This window comes from Hylobates moloch, unplaced genomic scaffold (genome assembly GCF_009828535.3).
Source record: "Hylobates moloch isolate HMO894 unplaced genomic scaffold, HMol_V3 SCAFFOLD_18, whole genome shotgun sequence".
NCBI lineage: Eukaryota > Metazoa > Chordata > Mammalia > Primates > Hylobatidae > Hylobates > Hylobates moloch.
This window is the reverse complement of record NW_026652293.1, coordinates 65,888,694-65,910,957: the sequence shown is the minus strand read 5'-3', so window position 1 is coordinate 65,910,957 and position 22,264 is coordinate 65,888,694. Positions and strand designations below refer to the sequence as shown.

At 37.2% G+C, this 22,264-nt stretch overlaps 1 protein-coding gene across 2 annotated transcripts in view; it reads left to right on the top strand.

Annotated features, from left to right (window-relative positions):
* PCNX2 (pecanex 2) overlaps positions 1 to 22,264 on the top strand; it is a 351,803-nt gene that overhangs the window by 8,584 nt on the left and 320,955 nt on the right. The window contains exon 1 of one of the 2 annotated variants that reach the window (XM_032137273.2): positions 19,602 to 19,814. The exons of the other annotated variant lie outside the window; for it this stretch is intronic. Within the exon in view, the coding sequence (XP_031993164.1) occupies positions 19,617 to 19,814 (198 nt within the window). The 5' untranslated portion in view covers positions 19,602 to 19,616. Of the gene's footprint in view, positions 1 to 19,601; positions 19,815 to 22,264 lie in introns of those variants that run through there. 2 annotated transcript variants of the gene reach the window in all.

Genomic DNA, 22,264 nt, shown 5'->3' with positions numbered 1-22,264 from the left:
ACACCTGTAATCTCAGATGCTCAGGAGGATGAAGCAGGAGAATTGCTTGAACCTGGGCGGGGGCGGAGGCTGCAGTGAGCTGAGATCGCACTACTGCACTCCAGCCTGGGCAAGAGTGAGACTCTGTCTCAAAAAAAACAAAACAAAAAGAAAAGAGATGGTGGGGGAGTGATGCGGTCATGAAGAGATGGAGGAAGAAACTATTCATAGAGACACAGAACAATGATTATGGGTTCACCAGCCATTGAGGTCACTCAACTAGAGAAAAGGATATTTTCTTGGAAGGAGCTGAGAAAGGAAATCAGAATAGAAAGACCTTAAAAATGGTCTGAGATATCTGGATATGAGGAGAGCTGAAAAACTCTGCAGCGGTTAGAGGGAGGGGTGAGGAAAAATATTCCCTCAAAAACTGTATGTGAATTCTTTAAAAAATGGAAAACTTTTTGGGATATAAAATGTTTCCCCCAACTTTTAGTTATTTTTCCCCAAAGCTTTCCATTTCTAGATGTAAAACACACAATTTTAGAGATTATTAATAGCTCAATAGGATTGCCCATATCAGGCCCCATGCCAAACATCTTGAGATAAAAAGCATCTGGATTGGTATCCTGAAACTTTGGAAATGCCACCTGTCATACTTATCTTGGATTACATTTGGGATATAGGGCAAGTGTGTATGTGTGTGTGCTTTACCTGGGTGGTATAATTTGGTGTAACCCACCATCAATTGCTGAGCAATACAAGGGAATATAACACTGCGATTAACAGCAAGCATATACAGGAAGACGTGGACTCCAATCCTGGCTTCGCCTTTGTTGCTTGAAACCTCGTCTTTATTCCCCTTTGTAAAATGGTGGAATAATAGTATCTGCCCTGTGGTGTTGTTTTGAGGATTCACTGAGCTAATGCATTAAAGCATAGCATTTAACTAGTGCTAATACATATTAGCTGTTATTTTAATATTAGGTAGTTTATGAAGGACTTATTAAAACAGAAAATTCAATAGAAGGCATTTTTATCCCTTCTCCCCACGCCCCGCATTTGGTATATTTTCCTACACCAAAGATCAATTCCACTGTGCCAAAAAAATTTAAACATTTTCCTTAGGATAGTCAGAATTAAAAGTTGGACTAGTAACTTCCAAGACTCTCGAGTATATCACATCTAAAAACAACAATGCTTTCTGAGCAAACCAAATTATAAATATATGAGATTAATTGTAACTTTTATCCTGTTGTCATCAGTTTTTTTGTTTGTTTTGTTTGTTTGTTTTTGAGACGGAGTCTCACACTGTTGCCCAGGCTGGAGTGCAGTGGCACAATCTCCGCTCACTGCAACCTTTGCCTCCCAGGTTCAAGAAATTCTCCTGCCTCAGCCTCCAGAGTAGCTGGGATTACAGGCACCCACCACCACGCCCAGCTAATTTTTGTATTTTTAGTAGAAACAGGGTTTCACCATGTTGGCCAGGCTGGTCTTGAACTCCTGACCTCAGGTGATTCGCCTGCCTCAGCCTCCCAAAGTGCTGGGATTACAGGTTTGAGCCTTTGCGTCCAGCCCTGTTGTCACCAGTATTCTGACTTACTCATCATGAACAATGCTGCAATAAACCCAAGTAATAAGTATATTCACTTGGTTTGTAACAGAGATTGGACAGAATATACAGAAAGAATAGGTTCATCATTTGATACCTATTTTTGTGAACGTCAAGCATTAATCTAGTTATTTGGAATATAATGGTGAATAAAACAAAGTTGCCTGTTACCATGGAGCTTATATTTTAGCAGGATTAGATGAAGAATAGACAGGATGAATAAGTAAATTATGTAGTATGTTAGAATTTGATAACTTCTGTATAAAAATTAAAAGGATTGTAAGAAAAGATGGGTAAGATGAGCCAGGAATGGGGAGGGGGTTGACCTGGTATTCAGTAGGGAGGACAGAGTAGCCTCATTGAGAAGATAAGATTTGAGCAAAGACTTGAGGGACAGGAGGGGTTTGGCAAGCAACTAAATCGGAGAAAGTTTAAGTGAGCAAATACTACGAGGGAGTGTTTCGACTTTCACATTCTCTGAAGGCCCAGTTCATTACGTCAGTATTACAGCTGAGTAATTATAAATGAAGGAGGTGTTAGTAAAAAGTAGCATGAAGTTCTTTTTGAAGATCTTGTGAGCTTGTAAATTAGCCTTTTTCCCTTGAATCTGCTTCTCTGGTTCATTTTCATGCGTTTAAAGATGTGGGGTCTTGAGCTTCAGTTTAGTGACAAGTTAAAACAAACAAGTAAAAAAAAAAAGGTGCAGTTAAACAAGTAAGAATAATGACAACAATGCTGATGGTGGTGATGATACAGCAACAGTAATAAGTTAACATTTATTGGCATCTGTTGTTAGTGTCAAAGCTTTGAATTCAGCCTGTGTTAGGTTACTCTTTATTCTCACAGCTTCAGCTGCCTTTCAGCTTTAGACAGAGTAATTGTGATTTTTAGAATTTCTGTAACTTTAATCAGTGGACAGGACTGGAGCCCTGCCTGTTCATGCTTAAAGTTACAGATTATAGCAAGGGCCGCTGAAATGGACAATGAGCTACTTCATTCAATGATGCAACAATGTAAAAACCTGAGTGGTTCCAGAAAGCCCAGGTCTTTTGTAAACCCTGGAAGATATCCTTTCTGAAGTAAACTATCAAGCTCATGACCTTGGACCTGAGATAGGAAGGCTGCCATTTACCCTGAGTTGCTGTTTTTGCATATTTGTCTGATGAAAATTGGTTTTATTGTATTTACAATTCATTGGACTCTTTTCAAACATAATGACTAATTCTTCATAACCTGCTAGAAATATTAAACAAAGGACACAGGGGACAAAGATTTTTTTTTTTTTTTAAAAAGGTTAGTCATCCTTCTAAGGTCACAGAGAATAAATCATAGAGAAATTGGTTTATACTTGCTTTGTTTGTTTTTTAAATGCCAAAAGTTGGTCATACTACCTGTTTTTGTGAGTTAACTTTCCTTCCCTGCACAAATTTACTCTGTAGTGCCTTATATCTTATTTGTTCTATGAAAATGATGGTTTTCTGCATATCAAGTCTATTTTTGGGAGGTGTAACTTCCTTAAAGTGGACTGTGACATTCATTAAAAGTTGAACTTACACCACTGACCATTTTAGAGACCTCGAGATTTTATTCAGTTCTCCAAATTTTTCATCCACATATAAAATTAGACTAATATTAACATACCCCTTTAAGAATACTATATAATGACTACAATGAGAAGTAATGAGATGATAAAATTGAACAGCTCTTTTGAAATTCTCAGAAAAGAAAGACTAAATAAATCCAATCATTTATTTTGTTACTGCATGAAGCATACGTTAATTTAGCACAGTCTATGTAGTTCTAGTTTCTTTCATGAAATAATCTCTGTTTTTTCTGCAGTATTTTAAAATATTTTCTGACATTTCTAAAGCACTCTTAACTTATCTGACTTTTTCTTCTCTTATACATGAATGCCGAACATACCAGTTATGACTGCTCCGATTGAATCCATTCCCGATGCTGCTTTATCTAACCTTATTCTCTGTAAGAATTTTCAGTGCCCAAAGACATAGAATCTGCATTACGATGTGGCCTTCTTGAATTTATGGATGTTGTTGTTACCCTATAAGGTCGTCTTTGTTATCCTGAAGGCACTGGTGAATGTGAAGTAATTTGAAAAGTGTAATGTGCCATATAAATGTGAAGTATTATTTGTGGTTGCTACTTAATCCCAGGGTCATTTGAAGTCTTCCTAATCTTTTACAATGTCACTTGATAAAGGTGAGGGTTCAATGAGTGAAAGTTTCCAGTAAGTATCCCTTTCAGGGGTATTTCCTTACCTGAAAATTATCTTGGACAAACTGGTTTTCTGTAATAACGTAAGAATATCTTTAAAAAAAAACCCAGCCTAACGCAAAGATTTCAAATTAAACATCTTGAAAAAATATTGACAAATTATGGTTTTGAGCCACAGCTTCCATTTATACAGAATATTGATTCTCCTTCATATTAACTTTGGTACTGAAAACTTTATTTTTCCTACTTAGATGGATTCTAACCCTACTTTTGAAAGCAAAGTTAATATTCTCTTAGCTGTTAATTATTCTCTTGATTAGTTGCCTCCATCTTTTTAAATGTTTTCCACCTAGAAGTAACCTAGAAAAAATTGTATGTGTGGTCTCTAATTATTTTTATATACATATCTTTAAATAAAATGAAATAAAATACACATTTTGAAAAGGTCATATACACAAAAGGATAATTTGAAAAGTTAAAATTCTCCCCCACACTCTTTACTCCCCAGCCATCCATTTTCTTGCTTAAGAATTTAATTTGTATCTTTCCAGAAATAGATGTACACAATACATCCAGAGATAGATGTATGCATCTCTCTCTCTCTCTCTCTCTCTCTGTCTCTCTCTCTCTAAATATATATGTATCATATAAATTTAAAGGCAGGACATTAAAAGCTGCCTCATTGTCTTTAACTTTTCCATAGTACTCACTGTCTGCCCCATAATCGTTTCTTTAATAACCGCCTTTGATGGAAATTTAGGTTACTTTCAATTTTCTGTTATCACATACAGCCCTGCAGCAAATATCTTCAAAATTTGCCATTTGCACAAGTGCCTGCATACAAGTAGGTTAAATTCCTGTGAATGGGATTACCGAGTCAAAGGGCACATGCATTTGTAATTTTGACAGATGTGGCTAAATGGGCCTCCACACGAGGTGGGACACTTTACACTCCCACCAGCACCTTTCTCAACACAGCAACAGTTTGTGTTTTCCCAGTCTGATAGTGGCAGCTGGTCTCCCATAGTTGTAAAGTGTGTTGCTTATTGTGAGTGAGATTGCACATTTTTTCCTATGTTTGGGTCATTTAATTACCCTTACTGCGAACTATCTGTTATTTCTCTTTGTCCATTTTTGGTTGGTCTTTTCTTACTGATGTTTTTCTTACTGATGTTGAGGTCTGTGTATACTAAATAACTTTATATGTCTTGGTCATGAGGTTCACATATTTTTCCTGATTTGTCTAGATTTTTTTTTCTTTCTTTCCTCATTTCCTCCCCACTTTCTCTCTTTCTGTTTTGCTTGCTTGTTTTCTTGCTTTTACTTCTGTATAGTTGAATCTGTTGTTGAATCTGTTCCTTTATGGTTTCTAAGTCATAGTACAAATAGTCTTTCCCATTTACTGAAAATTATTTTCCATAGGTTTTCTTCTATTCCATACCACTTCCTGGTTCTCTGTTCCGTCTCACTGATAAGTCTGTCTACCTATCCCCCCATGCCACAATATTATAGTGTCTGCTAGGACTAATCTTCGCTAATACTTTTTTCTAGAATTTTCCTGGCAATTCTTCTTTGCTTATTCATTCATACTGAAATACAAACTACACTCATGCATGTGAGCAGTTCACAGATCAAGGAGTGGAGCATTGCCAGAAGCCCAGAAACTCCCTGTGCTTCCTTCTAATTGCTGGCCTGTCATAGCAAATTAGGTTTGCCTGTTTTCTAATTTCATATAAACGGAATCATATACTCCTTTGAGCTTATTGAGATCAACATTTTATTTCTAAGATCCATCCGTGTTGTGATGTGTAATTTTAGTTTCTTCCTTTGGGTTTTCAAAATTGAGATAATGTTAGAGATACAAGTCAGTTTAGCAAGAGTTAGTATATTTATGACACTGAATCTTCTGGGTACACGGTGTCTATGCCTTTCCATTTGCTTAGTCTTTTTTGTTTCTTTCAGTTACATTTTAAGGTTTTCTTCATATGAATTTTTTTCTAGTCCATTGACCGATGGCCCAGAACAATACAAATAATAGTCTTACTAATGGACATCCAAAATGTCCCCATTTTACTAGGCATCCTTTACATATTGACCATCCTTGTACTCTGGGAATGAACTCTCTTTGGAGTTTTATGTGTTGCTACATTTGTTTCTAATACCTAATTTGGATTTTTTCATCATCATTTGTAATTGTGATTGAGTGTAGTTATGGATTTTTATTGAATTTTTGGAATGTTTTATGCTACCTTCATACAGAGAATTTGGAAGGATTTTTCCTCTTGTTTAGGTTCTGAAATAGCTTAAGTTACATTGGAATTACCTATTTCATAAAAGTTGATGTAAAAATCTGCTGTGAAATAACTTGGGCCTGGTGCTTCTTGAAATTATAGTTTTGTAATAATATTCTCTATTTCTTCTATAGATCATTTTTCTCTTATTTCAATAAATAAAGACTTTCAGTATCTTCTGGGGTATGATTTGACAATGTATATTTTTCTAGATAATTATCCAATTATATCCAGATTCTACATTTATTTGAATACTCAAAAGCAAAGTATTCTCTTATGATGTTTATATTTCTTCTTTTTCTGTTTGTTTTCTCCTTTTCATTTCCTTTGTGCCTATTTGTCCTTTGCTCTTTGTTTCTGCTTAAGTTGGCTATTAATTTATCTATTTTATTGTTTCCTATGCCCACCCCCACCAGCTTCGTAATTATTATTATTATCGTTATTTTGAGACAGAGTTTTGCTCTGTAGCCCAGGCTGGAGTGCAGTGGTGCAGTCTCGGCTCACTGCAACCTCCGCCTCCTGGGTTCAAGCAATTCTCCCTGCCTCAGCCTCTCAAGTAGCTGGGACTATAGGCGCCCGCCACCACACCTGGCTTATTTTTGTACATTTAGTAGAGACGGGGGTTTCACCATCTTGCCTAGGCTGGTCTTGAACTCCTGACTTCAGGCCTCAGGTGATCTGCCCGCCTCAGCCTCCCAAAGTGTTGGGATTACAGGCATGAGCCATTACACCCGGCTGTAATTATTTTTAAGTTCTATTTGTTTTTGTATTTTCTACTGCAATTATAGTTATCAATACATTCCATCTGCCTTCTCTGGGTTTGTTGTTATTATTTTTCTTAATTCTTGATTTCAGTGTCTAATTTGTTTATTTTTATTGTTTCTTGTATTAATTAGGATAGGCTAAGCTGCAGTAACAAATGGATCCCCCAAATTTTGGTGACTTAATGCAGTAAAAATTAATTTATTTCTATTGTAATTTATTTCCACGTAAGAAGCAGATATTTGTGCGTATTACTCAGTTTTTCTATACTGAAGTTATTCAAGGCTTTGGTGTTCTGCTTTGAAACTTTAAGTCTTTCTTCTTCTTATAATTTGCAAAATGGAGCCAAGAACCGGCAACACATATAAACAAACATTTTCCCCCCTCTGGAGCCATGGGCCTGATAGTTGTTGGTGAGTCCTTCAGATTCCTGAAGGTGAGTTTTGCAAAGTCTTTGATCACCTCATAACTTGGGTCTCCATCTCTCCGGGCAGGCTGCCATGACTCCTTGTTCCTCAGTTGTTAAACAACTGCTCAGGCAATGTTGGCTCTTTTAGGTTGTATTATATTAGTACACTATTTCCAGGTAATAGCTTCTGTGTTAGTTATGGTAGGTAATACTATGGTAACAAACAAATCCCTACAATTTAGTTGCTTAACACAATGAAAAATGTTATCTTGCTTATTAGAACACTTGGGCAGGAACTCAGTTCAGCCGTGTGGATGTTCTCCTCATAGTCAGAGACCCAGGCTGAGCATAACTTGCGGCTTCCTGCTATGGTTTGGATATGTGTGTTTGGCTTCACCAAGTCTCATTTTGAAAGTTGATCCCAATGTCAGAGATATTTGGGTCATAAGGGCAGATCCCTGGTGAACAGCCTGGTGCCCTACTTGTGGTAATGAGTGAGTTCTCACTATATTAGTTTCCAGGAGAGCTGATTGTTAAAAAGAGCCAGGGATCTCCCTCCTCTGTCTTTTGCCTTCTCTCCTGCCATGTGACCTGCACACACCAGCTCCCCTTTGCCTTCCACCATGAGTGGAAGCAGCCTGAGGCCCTCACCAGAAGGAAATACTGACGCCATGCTTCTTGTTCAGCCTGCAGAATCATGAGCCAAATAAACCTCTTTTCTTTATGAATGACCCAGCCTCAGGTATTCCTTTACAGCAATACACATGGACAGAGACACCTCACAGCAACTTTACTGTCATGAGCACCCAGCCAGCAGAAGGACCTGGAAGAACATCCAGGAAGCTGAATGTGCTGGGCCTGATAGAATACACACATCTCTCCCACTACTGTTCCAGAACTCAGTTGCATAGCCGCAACTCCCCAAAAGATGTTCTGGGAAATGTGGTCTGCATTATTCTTCAAGAAGGGGACAGTGGTTTCCGGTAGACAACCAGTGGTCTCCTCTACACATTTTTGATAGCATAATTATTTGGGTCTGTATATTTTCCTTTGAGTGCTAATATTTTTTCCCTTTTTGGATCCTATTGGTAGTGATATACTATCAATTTTCAATAAGATACATTAGGCATTTCATTATTTTGATCTTTATTTTTTGAACCAACAGGTTTTGAGCAAAATTTTTTAAAAATTCTAGATGATAGATATTGGTTTATTTCCTAGTTGGCTATTAGCCTCTACTTTTATTAAATTATGATCAGAAAATACTGTTTGTATTGTTTTTCCTCTTGTGAGTTCACTGAGTTTTTTTTATGAATATAGACTCAGATTCTGTGAGTGCTCTGAGAATGTTTGAAATGATGGTATATTCTATATAAACAGAGTTCATAGTTGACATACACATATCAATTATGTTATTTAGGAATTATTAATAGCTTTATTATTTATTTGAAGTATAATGGGCAGAAAAAGGAGAATTGAATCCTTCTTTTGGTTGTTTCTTATTTATTCCAAAAATTTTTATTATTTTTATTATTTTTTTAATTTCGAGACAGGGTCTCACTCTGTCACCTAGGCTGGAGTGCAGTGGTGCAATCTCAGCTCACTGCAACCACCGCCTCCGAGGCCCAAGCGATTCTCTCACTCCAGCCTCCTGAGTAGCTGGGACTACAGGCGCCTGCCACCATGCCTGGCTAATTTCTGTATTTTTAGTAGAAACGGGGTTTCATCATGTTGGCCAGGCTGGTCATGAACTCCTGACCTCAGGGGATCCGCCCTCCTCGGCCTCCCAAAGTGCCAGGATTACAGGCATGAGCCACTGTACCTGGCCAAATTAAGTTTTGTATATATTTTAAAATTTTATTATTATTTATTTTATTTTATTTTTTTGAGGGAGTCTCATTCTGTTGCCCAGGCTGGAGTATACTGGCATGATCTTGGCTCACTGCATCCTCTGCCTCCTGGGTTCAAGGGATTCCCCTGCCTCAGCCTCCAGAGTAGCTGAGATTACAGGAGCCCACCACCACACCTGGCTGATTTTTGTATTTTAGTAGAGATGGGGTTTCATCATGTTGATCAGGCTGGTCTTGAACTCCTGACCTCAAATGATCCACCCGCCTTGGCCTCCCAAAACGATGGGATTATAGGCATGAGCCACTGCGCCTGGCCATATTCCAAATTTTTAAACTGATAAATGTTGGTGCTCTCTTATTTTGATCATGGATATTCATAACTTCAAATTTTGTATTGTGAATTTCTTTCTTTATGAAGATTATCTCATTTAATAATTTTATTTCATTAATTTTATTTAATGACAAGATTTTGAGCTTCCCTTATCACGCACCCACTCACCGTTTTTTCCCCGTTTGTCTGAGGAGCTTTTGCCTATTTTTATTACTTTCAGTTTTTCTGAGACACTCTTTCATAGGTATATCTCCTATAAATAACCAATGCTTGGATTTTCTCTAAGATTCATTTGGATTCTTTTTGTCCTTTAATAAGTAAGTTAAAGCCATTTACACTTATAGATATTACCAACATATTTTGTGTCATTTTATATCACATTTTGTGTTTCACTTGTTTCTTTACTTTAAAAAATACCTTTCACTATGTAGTTTGTGTTTTTTTATTATTTTGTTTATGCAGCTTCTGAAAATTTGGAAGGATTATAGTTTTTGGCTTTAGAGTTATCTTTTTAAATTTAACATGTTAATTTAATTTTTAGATGTTCTCTATTGATTTCTTACTATAAACAGGGTTAAAAATAGTTTATTTTCACTTCTTTTTCTTTTCTTCTCCTCTACCACCCAGCTTTATCTGATAAGTTTATGTTTCTTAAGATTTACTCTTATACCACTAAATATCTTTATACATCTATTATTTGGTGTGTCAGAATTAAATATTTTTGGGCTTCTTACCTTTTCTCTTCTTCTATTCTTTTTTTTTTTTTTAAACAGAGTCTTGCTCTGTCACCCAGGCTGGAGTGCAGTGGCACGATCTCAGCTCACTGCAACCCCCGCTTCCTGGGTTCAAGCAATTCTCCTGACTCAGCCTCCCAAGTAGCTGGGATTGCAGGCATCTGCCACCACACCTGGCTACTTTTTTTGTATTTTTAGAAGAGATGGGGTTTTGTCACATTGGCCAGGCTGGTTTCAAACTCCTGACCTCAAGTGATCCGCCCGTCTCAGCCTCCCAAAGTGCTAGGATTACAGGCGTTAGCCATTAAGCCCACCTTCTTCTCCTATTTCTTTTGATAACTTTAGTTAGTTATATCATTTCTTCATGTATGGATTTGGTATCATTTGTGTTTTGTTCTGTAATCATAAGCCATAACTGTTTTAGTCTTTATACTAAATGGACTCTATTCTCACATCTGGCTTTTTGTCAGTTTCTCAATTCATTACTTGGTTAACAGAAGTTCATCCTTTCGTAACCTGTTCCAAGAAGACTCACATGAATGTTGTCTTCTGAGTTCTTACATGTTATGTGGCTTTCATGCTTAAGTGACTGTTTTGCTTAGAGGTAATGCAATGGTTCAGATGCAGCTCTGAAACATGGGCTCTGAACTCATTCTGCTGAGGTTTGAAACTGGCCACAATCCCTTAGCACACAGACAATTTACTTAACCTCTCTGTGCTTGTTTTTTTGCTTGTAAAATGGGAATGATTATAGCACCTTCCTCAAAAAGTGGTTTTGTGGACTAAAAGAGTGAATAGATGTGGAATGCTAATAATAGTGCCAGACACAGAGAGATTATTCAATGGAAGCTACCACTATCTCTTATAAAATGTTTAGATCCACCATAATAACAGTGCCTTAGTTTTTTTGTGTTGCTGTAAAGGAATACATGAGGCTGGGTAATTTATAAAGAAAAGTGGTTTATTTGGCTCACAGTTCTGCTGGCTGTACAAGGGGCATGGAGCTAGCATCAGCTTCTGGGGAGGGCTTCAGGCTGCTTCCACTCATGACAGAAAGCAAACGGGAGCTGGTGTGTCACATGGCGAGAGAGAGCAAGAGAGAGAGGAGGGAGGTGCCAGGTTATTGTCTTTCTTTATTTTATTTATTTTTTATTATGCTTTAAGTTTTAGGGTACATGTGTGCAACATGCAGGTTTTTTACATATGTATACATGTGCCATGTTGGTGTGCTGCACCCATTAACTCCCCATTTAACATTCGGTATATCTCCTAATGCTATCCCTACCCCGTCCCCCCACCCCATGACAGGCCCCATTGTGTGATGTTCCCCTTCCTGTGTCCATGTGTTCTCATTGTTCAGTTCCCACCCATGAGTGAGAACATGCGGCGTGTGGTTTTTTGTCCCTGCGATAGTTTGCTGAGAATGATAGTTTCCAGCTTCATCCATGTCCCTACAAAGGACATGAACTCATCATTTTTTATGGCTGCATAGTATTCCGTGGTGTATATGTGCCACATTTTCTTAATCCAGTCTACCATTGTTGGACATTTGGGTTGGTCCCAAGTCTTCGCTATTGTGAATAGTGCCGCAATAAACATATGTGTGCATGTGTCTTTATAGCAGCATGATTTATACTCCTTTGGGTATATACCCAGTAATGGGATGGCTGGGTCAAATGGTATTTCTAGTAATCAGTTCTCCCAGGAACTAAGAGTGAGAACTCACTCTTTCTGAGAATGGCACCAAGCCATTCATGAGGGATCTGCCTTCAGGACCCAAACACCTCCCACCACGCCCACCTCCACCGCTGGGGATCAGATTTCAACATGAGATTTAGAAGGAACAAATATCCAAAGTATATCAAGTAGCAAATATGTACATTGATTTTTCACAGAGGATTTTGTAACCATAATTTCATCAACTTCTCACATTATATAATTCTGAAGAAAATTCTGAGGTCAAGCTAACACTTTCCTTTTATAGGTAACTTTATTTCTTTATCTATTTTTTTATTGGATTACCCAACAGATTCTTTATCTTCAAATTTTGATAACTTTACCAGAATATATATCTTTTTAAAAATCACTATTTTATTTTAAGGTAGAGTACTTGTAGAGAAAAAAGCATAAAACATATATACACAGCTTCATAAATTTTTATAAAACAAATACGCTTGTAATCATGAGCCAGGTAAATATACAGAATGTTATCATATTCCAGAAGCCCTCTGAGTGTCCTTCCTAATCACAACATTCTCAGAATAAATTTCCCCCCTTCAGAATTGATAAACACACCAAGGGAAAATCAAATCTGAAAATCTAAAATGAATAGTTCTTCACTATCATGTGAAGGTGGTCAGATACCTTCAAACATATATTTTGGTTTATTTGTTTTTTTGAATACAGTTTTATTGAGGTATAATTCACATGCCATACAATTCAGCCATTTAACATGTATATTTCCCAACCCAATAAAAATATTTCTGTCCTCTTTTGAGCCTTTTCAGACTTGCTTAAAGACGTGCCCTGCTTTCCCCAGATAGATTCATTAAGTAATAAGCTTTGTCAGAACCTTGTGTTGTTTGTGTGATGTCACTAGTGTTGACATCCAAACCAAATTTTAGATGGGCTCCATGCTACCAGTACAGGATATCTACATGTTGTTGCCCAAGATTTCTCTTTCCTTGTTAATCTTCTGCCTAGTTGTTTGATCCATTATTGAAAGTCAGGATATTAAAGTCTCTAACTATTGTTGTTGAATTATTAACTTATCGCTTTAATTCTGTCAGCTTTTGTTATTTATGTTTTGAGGTTCTGTTGTTGGGTGCATAGAGGTTTATAACTATTTTATCTTCTTAACTGACCCTTTAATCATTATAAAATACTTTTCCTTTTCTTAGTAAAAACTGTTGTATCAAAGTCTATTTTGTCTGATATTAGTACAAACAAATAATAATAGCTGCCCACAAAACACTCTAACTCTCTTGGTTTGCTTCTTCTACCCTTTTACTTTCCACCTGTTTATGTCCTTGAATCTAAAGTGTGTCTTTTCTAGCATTTGATCATGCCATTTGATCATGTTTTTAAATTCATCCTGGCAAACTTTGCCTTTTGATTTTAGTGTTTAACCCATTTTCATTTAGTGTAATTGCTGATAAGGTGAATTTACATCTGCCATTTGGATACTTGTTTTTATATGTCATGTGTGTTTTTGTTTTTCTCTTCTTCCATTACTGCCTCCTCTATTGTTAAGTGGATATTTTCTAGTTCATTCTTGTGTTTCCTTTACTGTATTTTAAAATTTAGTTTCTAGGCTGGGCATAATGGCTCATGCCTGTAATCCCAGTATTTTGTGAGACCAAGATGGGTGGATCGTTTGAGCCCAGGGGATTGAAACCAGTCTGGGCAACCTAGTGAGATCCTGTCTCTACAAAAAATATAAAAATTATAAAAATTAGCTGGGCGTGGGAGCACATGCCTGTAGTCTCAGCTACTTGGGAGGTTGAGTGGGGGAGGATCACCATAGCCTGGGAGGTCAAGGCTGCATGAGCCATAATTGCACCACTTCACTCCAGCCTGGGTGATGGAGTGAGACCCTGTCTCAAAAGAATAAATAAAAGAAAAATAAAATTAAATTTAATATTTTAGTGATTGCCCTAGAGATTACAATTAGCATCTTAAAACAATCTAATTCAGATTATTAGCTTCATTTCAATATTATATACAAACTAACAATATAACTCCATTTTATCTCATTTCCTTTGTGCTATTATTTTTATACAAATTGTATCTTTACACATTATAAGTCCTTCAACATAGTTTTGTAATTCTTGCTTTATGATTTGTCTTTTAAAACAAATATGAGAATAAAGGAGCTATACACAAAATATGCTTATACCATAAAGAAATTTATTCTACTATACAGAAGTCAATTGCCCTAGAACCTTTCTTCATGTTATTATTATCATTGTTTTTGTCATTTTGGGGATTGGGAATGATATATCCATTTAATGTTTAGGTAAGTTATAAGACCTCTTTTGTTTCTGAAGAAGTTCTTCAATTGTAACTCATAATATTCCTTATATTCCATTATTTCTATTCCGTTATTCAGGAACACTAATTTGTGTAGAAGATTAAGGAAAAATAACCTAAAAATAAATGATAATAGTCACACGCAAAACACACAAACAATATACACTGACCATACAAGATATGAAGGTGATCTTCACAAAATGTAATTAGGTGAAAAGTAGAACTGTCATTTGGGGAAACAAGCTTTCTGCAATATTGAATTTGCCCTGTTAAAATCCTTGCTTTGCAATACCAATAATGTATTTTATTTTACTACATTCTAAGCAGTGTTCTGGTGCCACCTAGCGTTACAAATGAGTAAAAGCCACTCTGTTTTTTCTTTTTCTCCCTTTCTCCTTTGCCCACCCTTCCTTCCTTTCCCTCGCTTTATTCATCTCATAATAACTGGCATTTTCTATTTCACATTTCACTGTCTGAATTATAATATGTGCTTAAAAGAGCCAAAAGATGTAATTTATTTTTTATGCTTACTCTTGGGTAGAGTTAAACACATTTGGGAAAATATCAAATTATTTTGGAGTGAAGGTTTAGTATTCTACCTACTAGGCATTTCCTCGTTAACATAGTCTTTTTGTCATCTGTATTTCCCTTCTTTGTGCTAACTGCATGAGGATTAGCCTACCTTTTCTCTGCCCCCTCCATATTCTTTCAGTTGTGTTCTGTGAGATCCTGATATCATTATAAATAATCTTTGCTTTACCTCTAACTCCTACACAAAATACTGCTACCCCATGCTCATGCTCCTCTGTGCCACTTCTTCATATGTGTCCCCCATGTGCTGACACCATCCTGTCCACTGCATAATTCCACCTCTATTGGAAATGCATCACTTTATCTTTCTGACCCCTTTTAAAAAGTTTTAAGAGTTTATGACTTTTAAGCTAGTAAAATTGAATAATAAAAAATAGATCATTCAAAAGACGCCAAGAGAAAGCAAAGAAAAATGGAAAAAAGGCAAACTGAAAATCATGATATGATTAAATCCAGTACTATTACAACTGCATTAAATGTAACAGACTAAATATTCTAATTAAAGTCAGATTATCAGATCAAATAAAAACCATATCTCAACTATATGCTGCTTATAAGAAACAAACATAAAGATAGAACATAAAGATACAGAAAAGTTAAAAGTAAAATGATACAAAAAGATATAACCATATAAACACTAACCAGAAGAACCCTGAGGTGACTGCGTTAATATCAGATAGAATAGAATTTAAATTTTAAAAATTCCTGGAGATATTCTGCATGATTATAAAAGGATATAAAAGATGTAAAATACTTATTTTATATGAGATGTAAAATACTTATTTTATATGAGATATAAAATAGATATATTTTACATATCTATTTTATGTATATAAAGATATAAAAACTTAATTTAACATAGTGTGTATATAATATGTATATATGTTTTTATAGATATATATGTACATATATGATTTTTTGAGACAGGGTCCCACTTTGTCACCCAAGCTGGAGTACAGTGGCGTGAACACGGCTCACTGAAGCCTTGACCTCTTCTGCTCAAAGGATCTTCCTACCTCAGCCCCCCAAGCAGCTGGGACTACAGACACATGCCACCACACCCAGCGAATTTTTGTATTTTTTTGTAGAGACAGGATTTCACCATGTTGCCCAGGCTAGTCTCAAACTCCTGAGCTCAAACGATCTGCCTGCCTCGACCTCCCAAAGTGTTGGGACTATATATGATTTTATAATGATCTTTGATTTCTCACTTAGTTCTGCAGAAAATACTATGAACTCTAAATAATTTTAATTATTTGAAATTTATTGAGGCTTGATTTATGTTAAAGAATATGGTCTATTGTGTGTGTGTGCATTTGTATATGACAAATCTTAAAAAGAATGACACCTCTGTCATTAACTGATAGAAAAGCAGACAAAAAGTCTGTAAGGATGAAGAATATTTGAGCAAATGGTTAGCAGATTTAACCAGGGGACATTTATAGAATACTGCACTTTTAGAGTGCAGAAAAATCATTCTTTTCAAGCTGACACACATATTTACAAAACTAATCATATTCTTTGCCATAAATCAAGTCTGACAGTTATTAAGAGTATGTTCTCTGGAATTAAATGAGGATATATATTATTAGGAAGTGCTCATATGTGTCTATACATGCTTGGAAGCAATATACTTCGAAATAATCTATAGGTCAAAGGAATCCTAATGGAAATTAGAAAATACTGTGAACTGAATGTAGTAAAATATATTGAAATTTGGAGAATGCAACTAATGTCATACTTAGAGGAAAATGTATAGATTTAACTGTATACATATATATATGATGGAAGGAGAAGCAAAAAAAATGCTGTGAAGCATCCATCTCACAAGATAGAAAAAGTAGAACAAATAAGGCTAAGACACAGTACAAGAGAAACACAAATAATATAAATTGACAAAATTTAAAAAATCATTTGATAAAGAAGATGAAAAAGTTGAAATTTTTTCTTTGAGAAGACTAAATAAAATGAGAAATTCCTAATGAATAATCATGAAAGAATGAGATGGCACAAATAACTGATTTTAAGAATGAAAAGGCACAGACCACTGTGCATAAAAATGCACAGACATTTTTATTAAATCATAAGAGGATAGTATGACAAACTTTATACCAATGAAGTAGAATACTTAGATCAAAGGAACAAATTCCTAGAAAAAAACATATTTACCAAAAAGATAAAAGAAGTAAAAAAATCAATTAGACCTAAAATTATTAAAGATATTACATTCAAAATTTATCTCAATGCTTCATCTGCTTTGGTTATTCTCTAAGCCTACTGTTTTGTGAACTGTTGTCCTGGAGATTGTTTTTTAATTTTCTTTCTCTTTTCAATTGCTTGTTCTTGGCTGGGCACAGTGGTTCACTGTAATCCCAACACTTTGGGAGGCCAAGGCGGGGGCATCACCTGAGGTCAGGAGTTCGAGACCAGCCTGGCCAACATGGAAACCTCATCTCTACCAGAAAAAAATATATAAAAATTAGCCAGGGGTGGTGGTGCATGCCTATAATCCCAGCTACTCAGGAGGCTGAGGCATGAGAATCACTTGAACCCAGGAGACAGAGATTGCAGTGAGCTGAGATTGCACCACTGCATTCTGGCTTGGGCGACAGAGCAAGACTCTGGGGAAAAAAAAAAAAAAAGCTTGTTCCCTCAGTCCTGTGACTTTATCTTTCTTAGTATATTCATTCCTTTTAATGAAGCATATTTTCCAGTAGCTCTAAGAAAGGGTGTACAAGAGTGTAGCAGCTATTTGTGGTGCCCTCCATCACACAGATTAGGGCTACCCTCAAATATATAATTGGTTTTTGGATGTTAAGCCAACCTTGAATTCCTGGGATGAATTCTACTTGGTCATAGTATGTAATCCATTTTATATGTTGCTAGACTCAGATTGCTAATATGTTTTTAAGGATTTTTGCTTTTGTTAAGGCAGGATAATACATGGTCAAGTTTTCGTTTCCTGTCATGTCTTTATCTGCTTTGGTATCAGGGAAATACTTGCCTCATATAGTGAGTTGGCAAGCATTTTCCCTTTATTTTCGGAAAGCATTTGCATATGATAGTCACAATCTCTGTTAATGGCCAACATTCTCTTTTACTTTCCAATTGCTTCCCTGTAATACTGGCCTGTTATTTTACTCAATGAATTCTTCCCTCAAGTCTCTTGAAGAATATCAATTATAATTTTAAAGGACCTTTCTTGTTTTCTTTATGTTTTCTATGTTAGTGGGAGCCATTCTTTTAGAGTACTTAGCTTTGAACTTTTAGTTATTTTAACATTTCAATTTTTGATATTTTGCTTGTATAATATTTATAAATAAGAGTCTTTAGATATATGAGGATTAGCAGCTAGTATTACCTCTGTGAGACATTTTATAAATCTCTATTTCACTTCCCTAGCAGGTATGACTTCTCCTACTTGCTTATACTCAGAGCCCTCTAGGGGGTTACAAAAGGGCCTTTCATCCACAATAAAGTTAGTGAGAAAGAATGGCTTGCAGTCCAGCTGTTCACGGGGGCCCATGGACTAAAAGCAAACTGGCAGATGAGGGCTTTCTCTCGAGCTACATGGTGCAAGATCACCTCTTCACTAGTCTCAGTGGGCAGGGCACACGAAGACAGAGGCTGGGGTGGTTACTTTAGTCAGCTACTCCTTGTCCAGGGCTCTAGACTGCTTCACATGCTCATGAGGGTCTGCTCTTTGGCATAGCCATATCTCAATCCTTTGCTAATACGATCATAAGGAGGCCTGTGTTTACTTGGAGTTGTAATTGACAGGGGGATGTACTGATGGAGACCTTGGGAAATCAAGCACATTAGGGGATTGTACTGCTCTGCAAAGCTACCTTACTCTACCCCAAACCCACTGTTTATGTTGTGGCACATTAGGGAATTTTACTGCTCTGCAAAGCTACCTTACTCTGCCCCAACCCCACTGTTTATGGTGTGGTGTCTTGAACACAGCCGAGTCATTGCCCTTCTCTCTCCAGGCAGAATGCCCACCCTAGGGGCTGCTAGAGCAAACACACTTTGCTTAGCAAGCAACTCCTATCAAGGGAAGCCTGGATATGTCTCTGAACACGAAGCAGTACTGTTCTAGTTCCCATATCATTTCAACATTTCCATCCCAATTATTCTCAATTGCATAATATTTCAACTTTTACATTGTTTCTCTCATCCCTAGCTAATTCAATCATGGCTAACACTGGGTGCCAGAAAATGATGCGCAAAAATTCTACATAGAACACTATGAAACGTTACTGAGCAATCTTAATAAAGGAAGGATATATCTTGTTCATTATGGAAAGGCTCAATATTGAAAAGATGTCAGTTCTCTTAAAATTTATTGGTAAAGTCAATACAATCCCACTCCAAATCCCACCAGATTATGTGCATGTGTGTAGATATGTTGACATGCTGAGGGAATAGCATCAGCCAAGGTGCAGACTCATGAAGAAACATGGAGTATGCAAAGAAGTATAAGCAGTTTGGGTTTTCAGAGATGAGTTCAGAGATGAGTTTAAAGGGATTAGGTGAGGGCAGGGCTGTAGAGGGCACTTGGACTGTTGTCGTTGTTGTTTTCTGAATGTGATGGAAAGAATTTAAGAAGGAATAATCAGGTTAGATTTTTATTTTATATAGAGCACTCTGGCCTCCCTTGCACATGCTGTGATCTCTATTATAGGTAACTACATTTTCCAGGCTTCCCTGTACTATAACTTCCAGGTGGGTTTAGACAATGGAAGAGACAGGCAGCTGACTGGAAGAGAGAAGAAACCAGAGTATTCATGTTTGCTCCTCCCTTCTGCATATTCCCGACTCAACCCCATTCCCTTTCTGTCATACCACTTGTGGCTGCTGCAGGTCCTCAAGGCTCCAGCTCTTTCCAGACTGCCCTGCCATGGATCTATCTCTTGCCACCAACCTCTGGCTTGTGGCTTCTAACAATACTACTTGTTCCCACTGTTCTTCCAGTCCTAGGAGTGGTAAGTGCCTATTCTGCTTTGTCTGATCCCTTGTTTGCTTTTTCAGCTTTCTCATTTCCTGTGTAAACTTATGTATGCTTTGAAACCTAGAGTTGCTCCTTTCTTCCCTTCATTGATATAGAAGGTTTAGTTGGAGATACAAGAATTAGGAAGCCACTTTGATAGTTCAAGGGAGAAATTCTGAGGATTTGATTTGAAGTCGTGGCAACAGGGATACAGCAAACATATGTAGTTAATTATCATTTGGAAATAAAATCGATAAGATGTGGTCACTGACTGGATATGGTAGTGAGAGAGGAGGATGAGAAGAGGAGGAATTTAGGTTTCCTCCTGGTTCTAAGTGACTGGGTGGATTGTGTTTTCATCAGCTGAGATCAAAATACAAAAGGCACAATGGGAGGAATCGCAGTAAGGGAGAAGCCAGTGAGTTCACATTTGAACATGTTGAGGGCCTATGGGTAGAAGGGCACCCAACTGGATTTAAATCTGAAATTCAGGAAAAGATTAGTGCTGAAGATAAAGATTTTAGAGTCTCCAACATATGCATTATAGTGAAAGCTATAATGATGCCAGGAAAGCAGAGTAGTAAAGAAGAAGCATACTTAGTTTGTGTTTGTTTCTTTTTTTTTTTTTTGAGATGGAGTCTCACTTTGTCACCCAGGCTGGAGTGCAGTGGCATGATCCTGGCTCATTGCAACCTCCACCTCCTGGGTTCAAGCGATTCTCAGCCTCCCTAGTAGCTGGGACTACAGGTGCACACCACCATGCCTGGCTCATTTTTGTATTTTTAGTAGAGATGGGGTTTCATCATGTTGGCCAGGCTGGTCTCAAACTCCTGACCTCAGGTGATCCCCCTGCCTCGGCCCCCCAAAGTGCTGGGATTACAGGCATGAACCACCATGACTGGCCAGCATACTTAGTTTTTAATATTAAAAGTCAATCAGTCAAAACAAATACTTTCTTGACCATTGCACCTACATTTAGATCACGCACACCTACATTTAGATCATGCTCACCTCCATGGCCAGGCTCCTTAGTCTAAGGAGCAGCTGACTTTGCCTCCTTCTACTTTTGCATTCACTACACATTCAATCTTTTGCAATACAACATAATTAGGCACTTGCCCACTTTATCATCTTCAATCCTCAAAATGGCTGAGGCTGTGTCACAGTAGGTCACTCCTAATGGCTGTGTCCTAATAACAACCTTTGTACTTGGTCTCTTCTATGGCACTTGACACTATTAATCACGTTCTTCTTGAATTGTTCTTTCCCCAATTATTTGATAATATCAGATTCACCTTATTTTCCTCCTTTCCTCCCTCTTTTGTCCTGCTTGTGTGTTTAATCCTTGTAATTCACAGCCCTCTTCGCTACATCCTTTTCTGGGACATTATCATCCCCTTTTATGGGACTATCTGCTGATCTCTCTCAAGTATAAATCCCTATTTCAGAAACCTCTCCTAAGCTTCAGAAACATTCTCTCCCTGATGGCTTGCGAAGTCCCTAAGCAACTCAAATTCAGTGTAGTAATCTTTCACTGCTAACCTTCCTATATCTTATAAATGGATTAGTTTTACAGTATAGTCATCTCAACCCAAAATGGAAAATCATTACATTCCTTATCCCTTTATCTCCACATTGAATTGCTCTCTAAGCCTTAGGATCATATATGATCCCTCAACATTTTGTCCCTTACTGCTGGTTCAGGTGTTCAGCATTTGCCCCTGTACTATTGATCATGTCACATGCATGCTTTAGCCTTCCAGTTCTTGTCTATTGCCTGGGATAAGATCTGAAGAACTTTGTATGGCCCAGGAGACTGACATTTACTTATCTCATTAAGTTTCCTACTGTTCCATTTCTCCCATTCCCAGCCCTACCTTCCAGACATGTTAGACTATCCTGACATTTTCTCCAAATTGCCATGCTCTTCTTTCCACATATACATGTGCTTGGAGAACTATTCACACTTACATGCCTTGAAAGCTAATATTTAGCTTTAAGACCCAGTTCCCTGGTGCTCATTGACACCACCCCTCCTGCACAGACTTGCATATGTCTTCTGCACTGCACAGTGCCCCAGTGCTTCCATATATCTGGTTATGTGTCCATTTCTACAATATAACAGGCAGCACATTTTATTGCAAGTCTTTGATTTTCCTGCCTCCTCTTATAGTTTGTTAACTCCTTCATGGTAGGGACTATATTTGACTTACATTTGCTTTCTTAATCTTCTGCAAAATGCTTGGCACCCAGAAGGTGTTGAGTAAATATTTGATGAATCAGGGCAAGTGAACAAGGTCACAACCTCCATGTAGGAACAGACCATTGCATGACCTTTCCTCCTGTACCCATGCACGTGACGGCGCTCCTTTAGTGTGGAGTTGAGTGGTTGATTAACTCATGAAACATTTATACAGCACCTGGTAGGTTACAAGCATTTTGAGC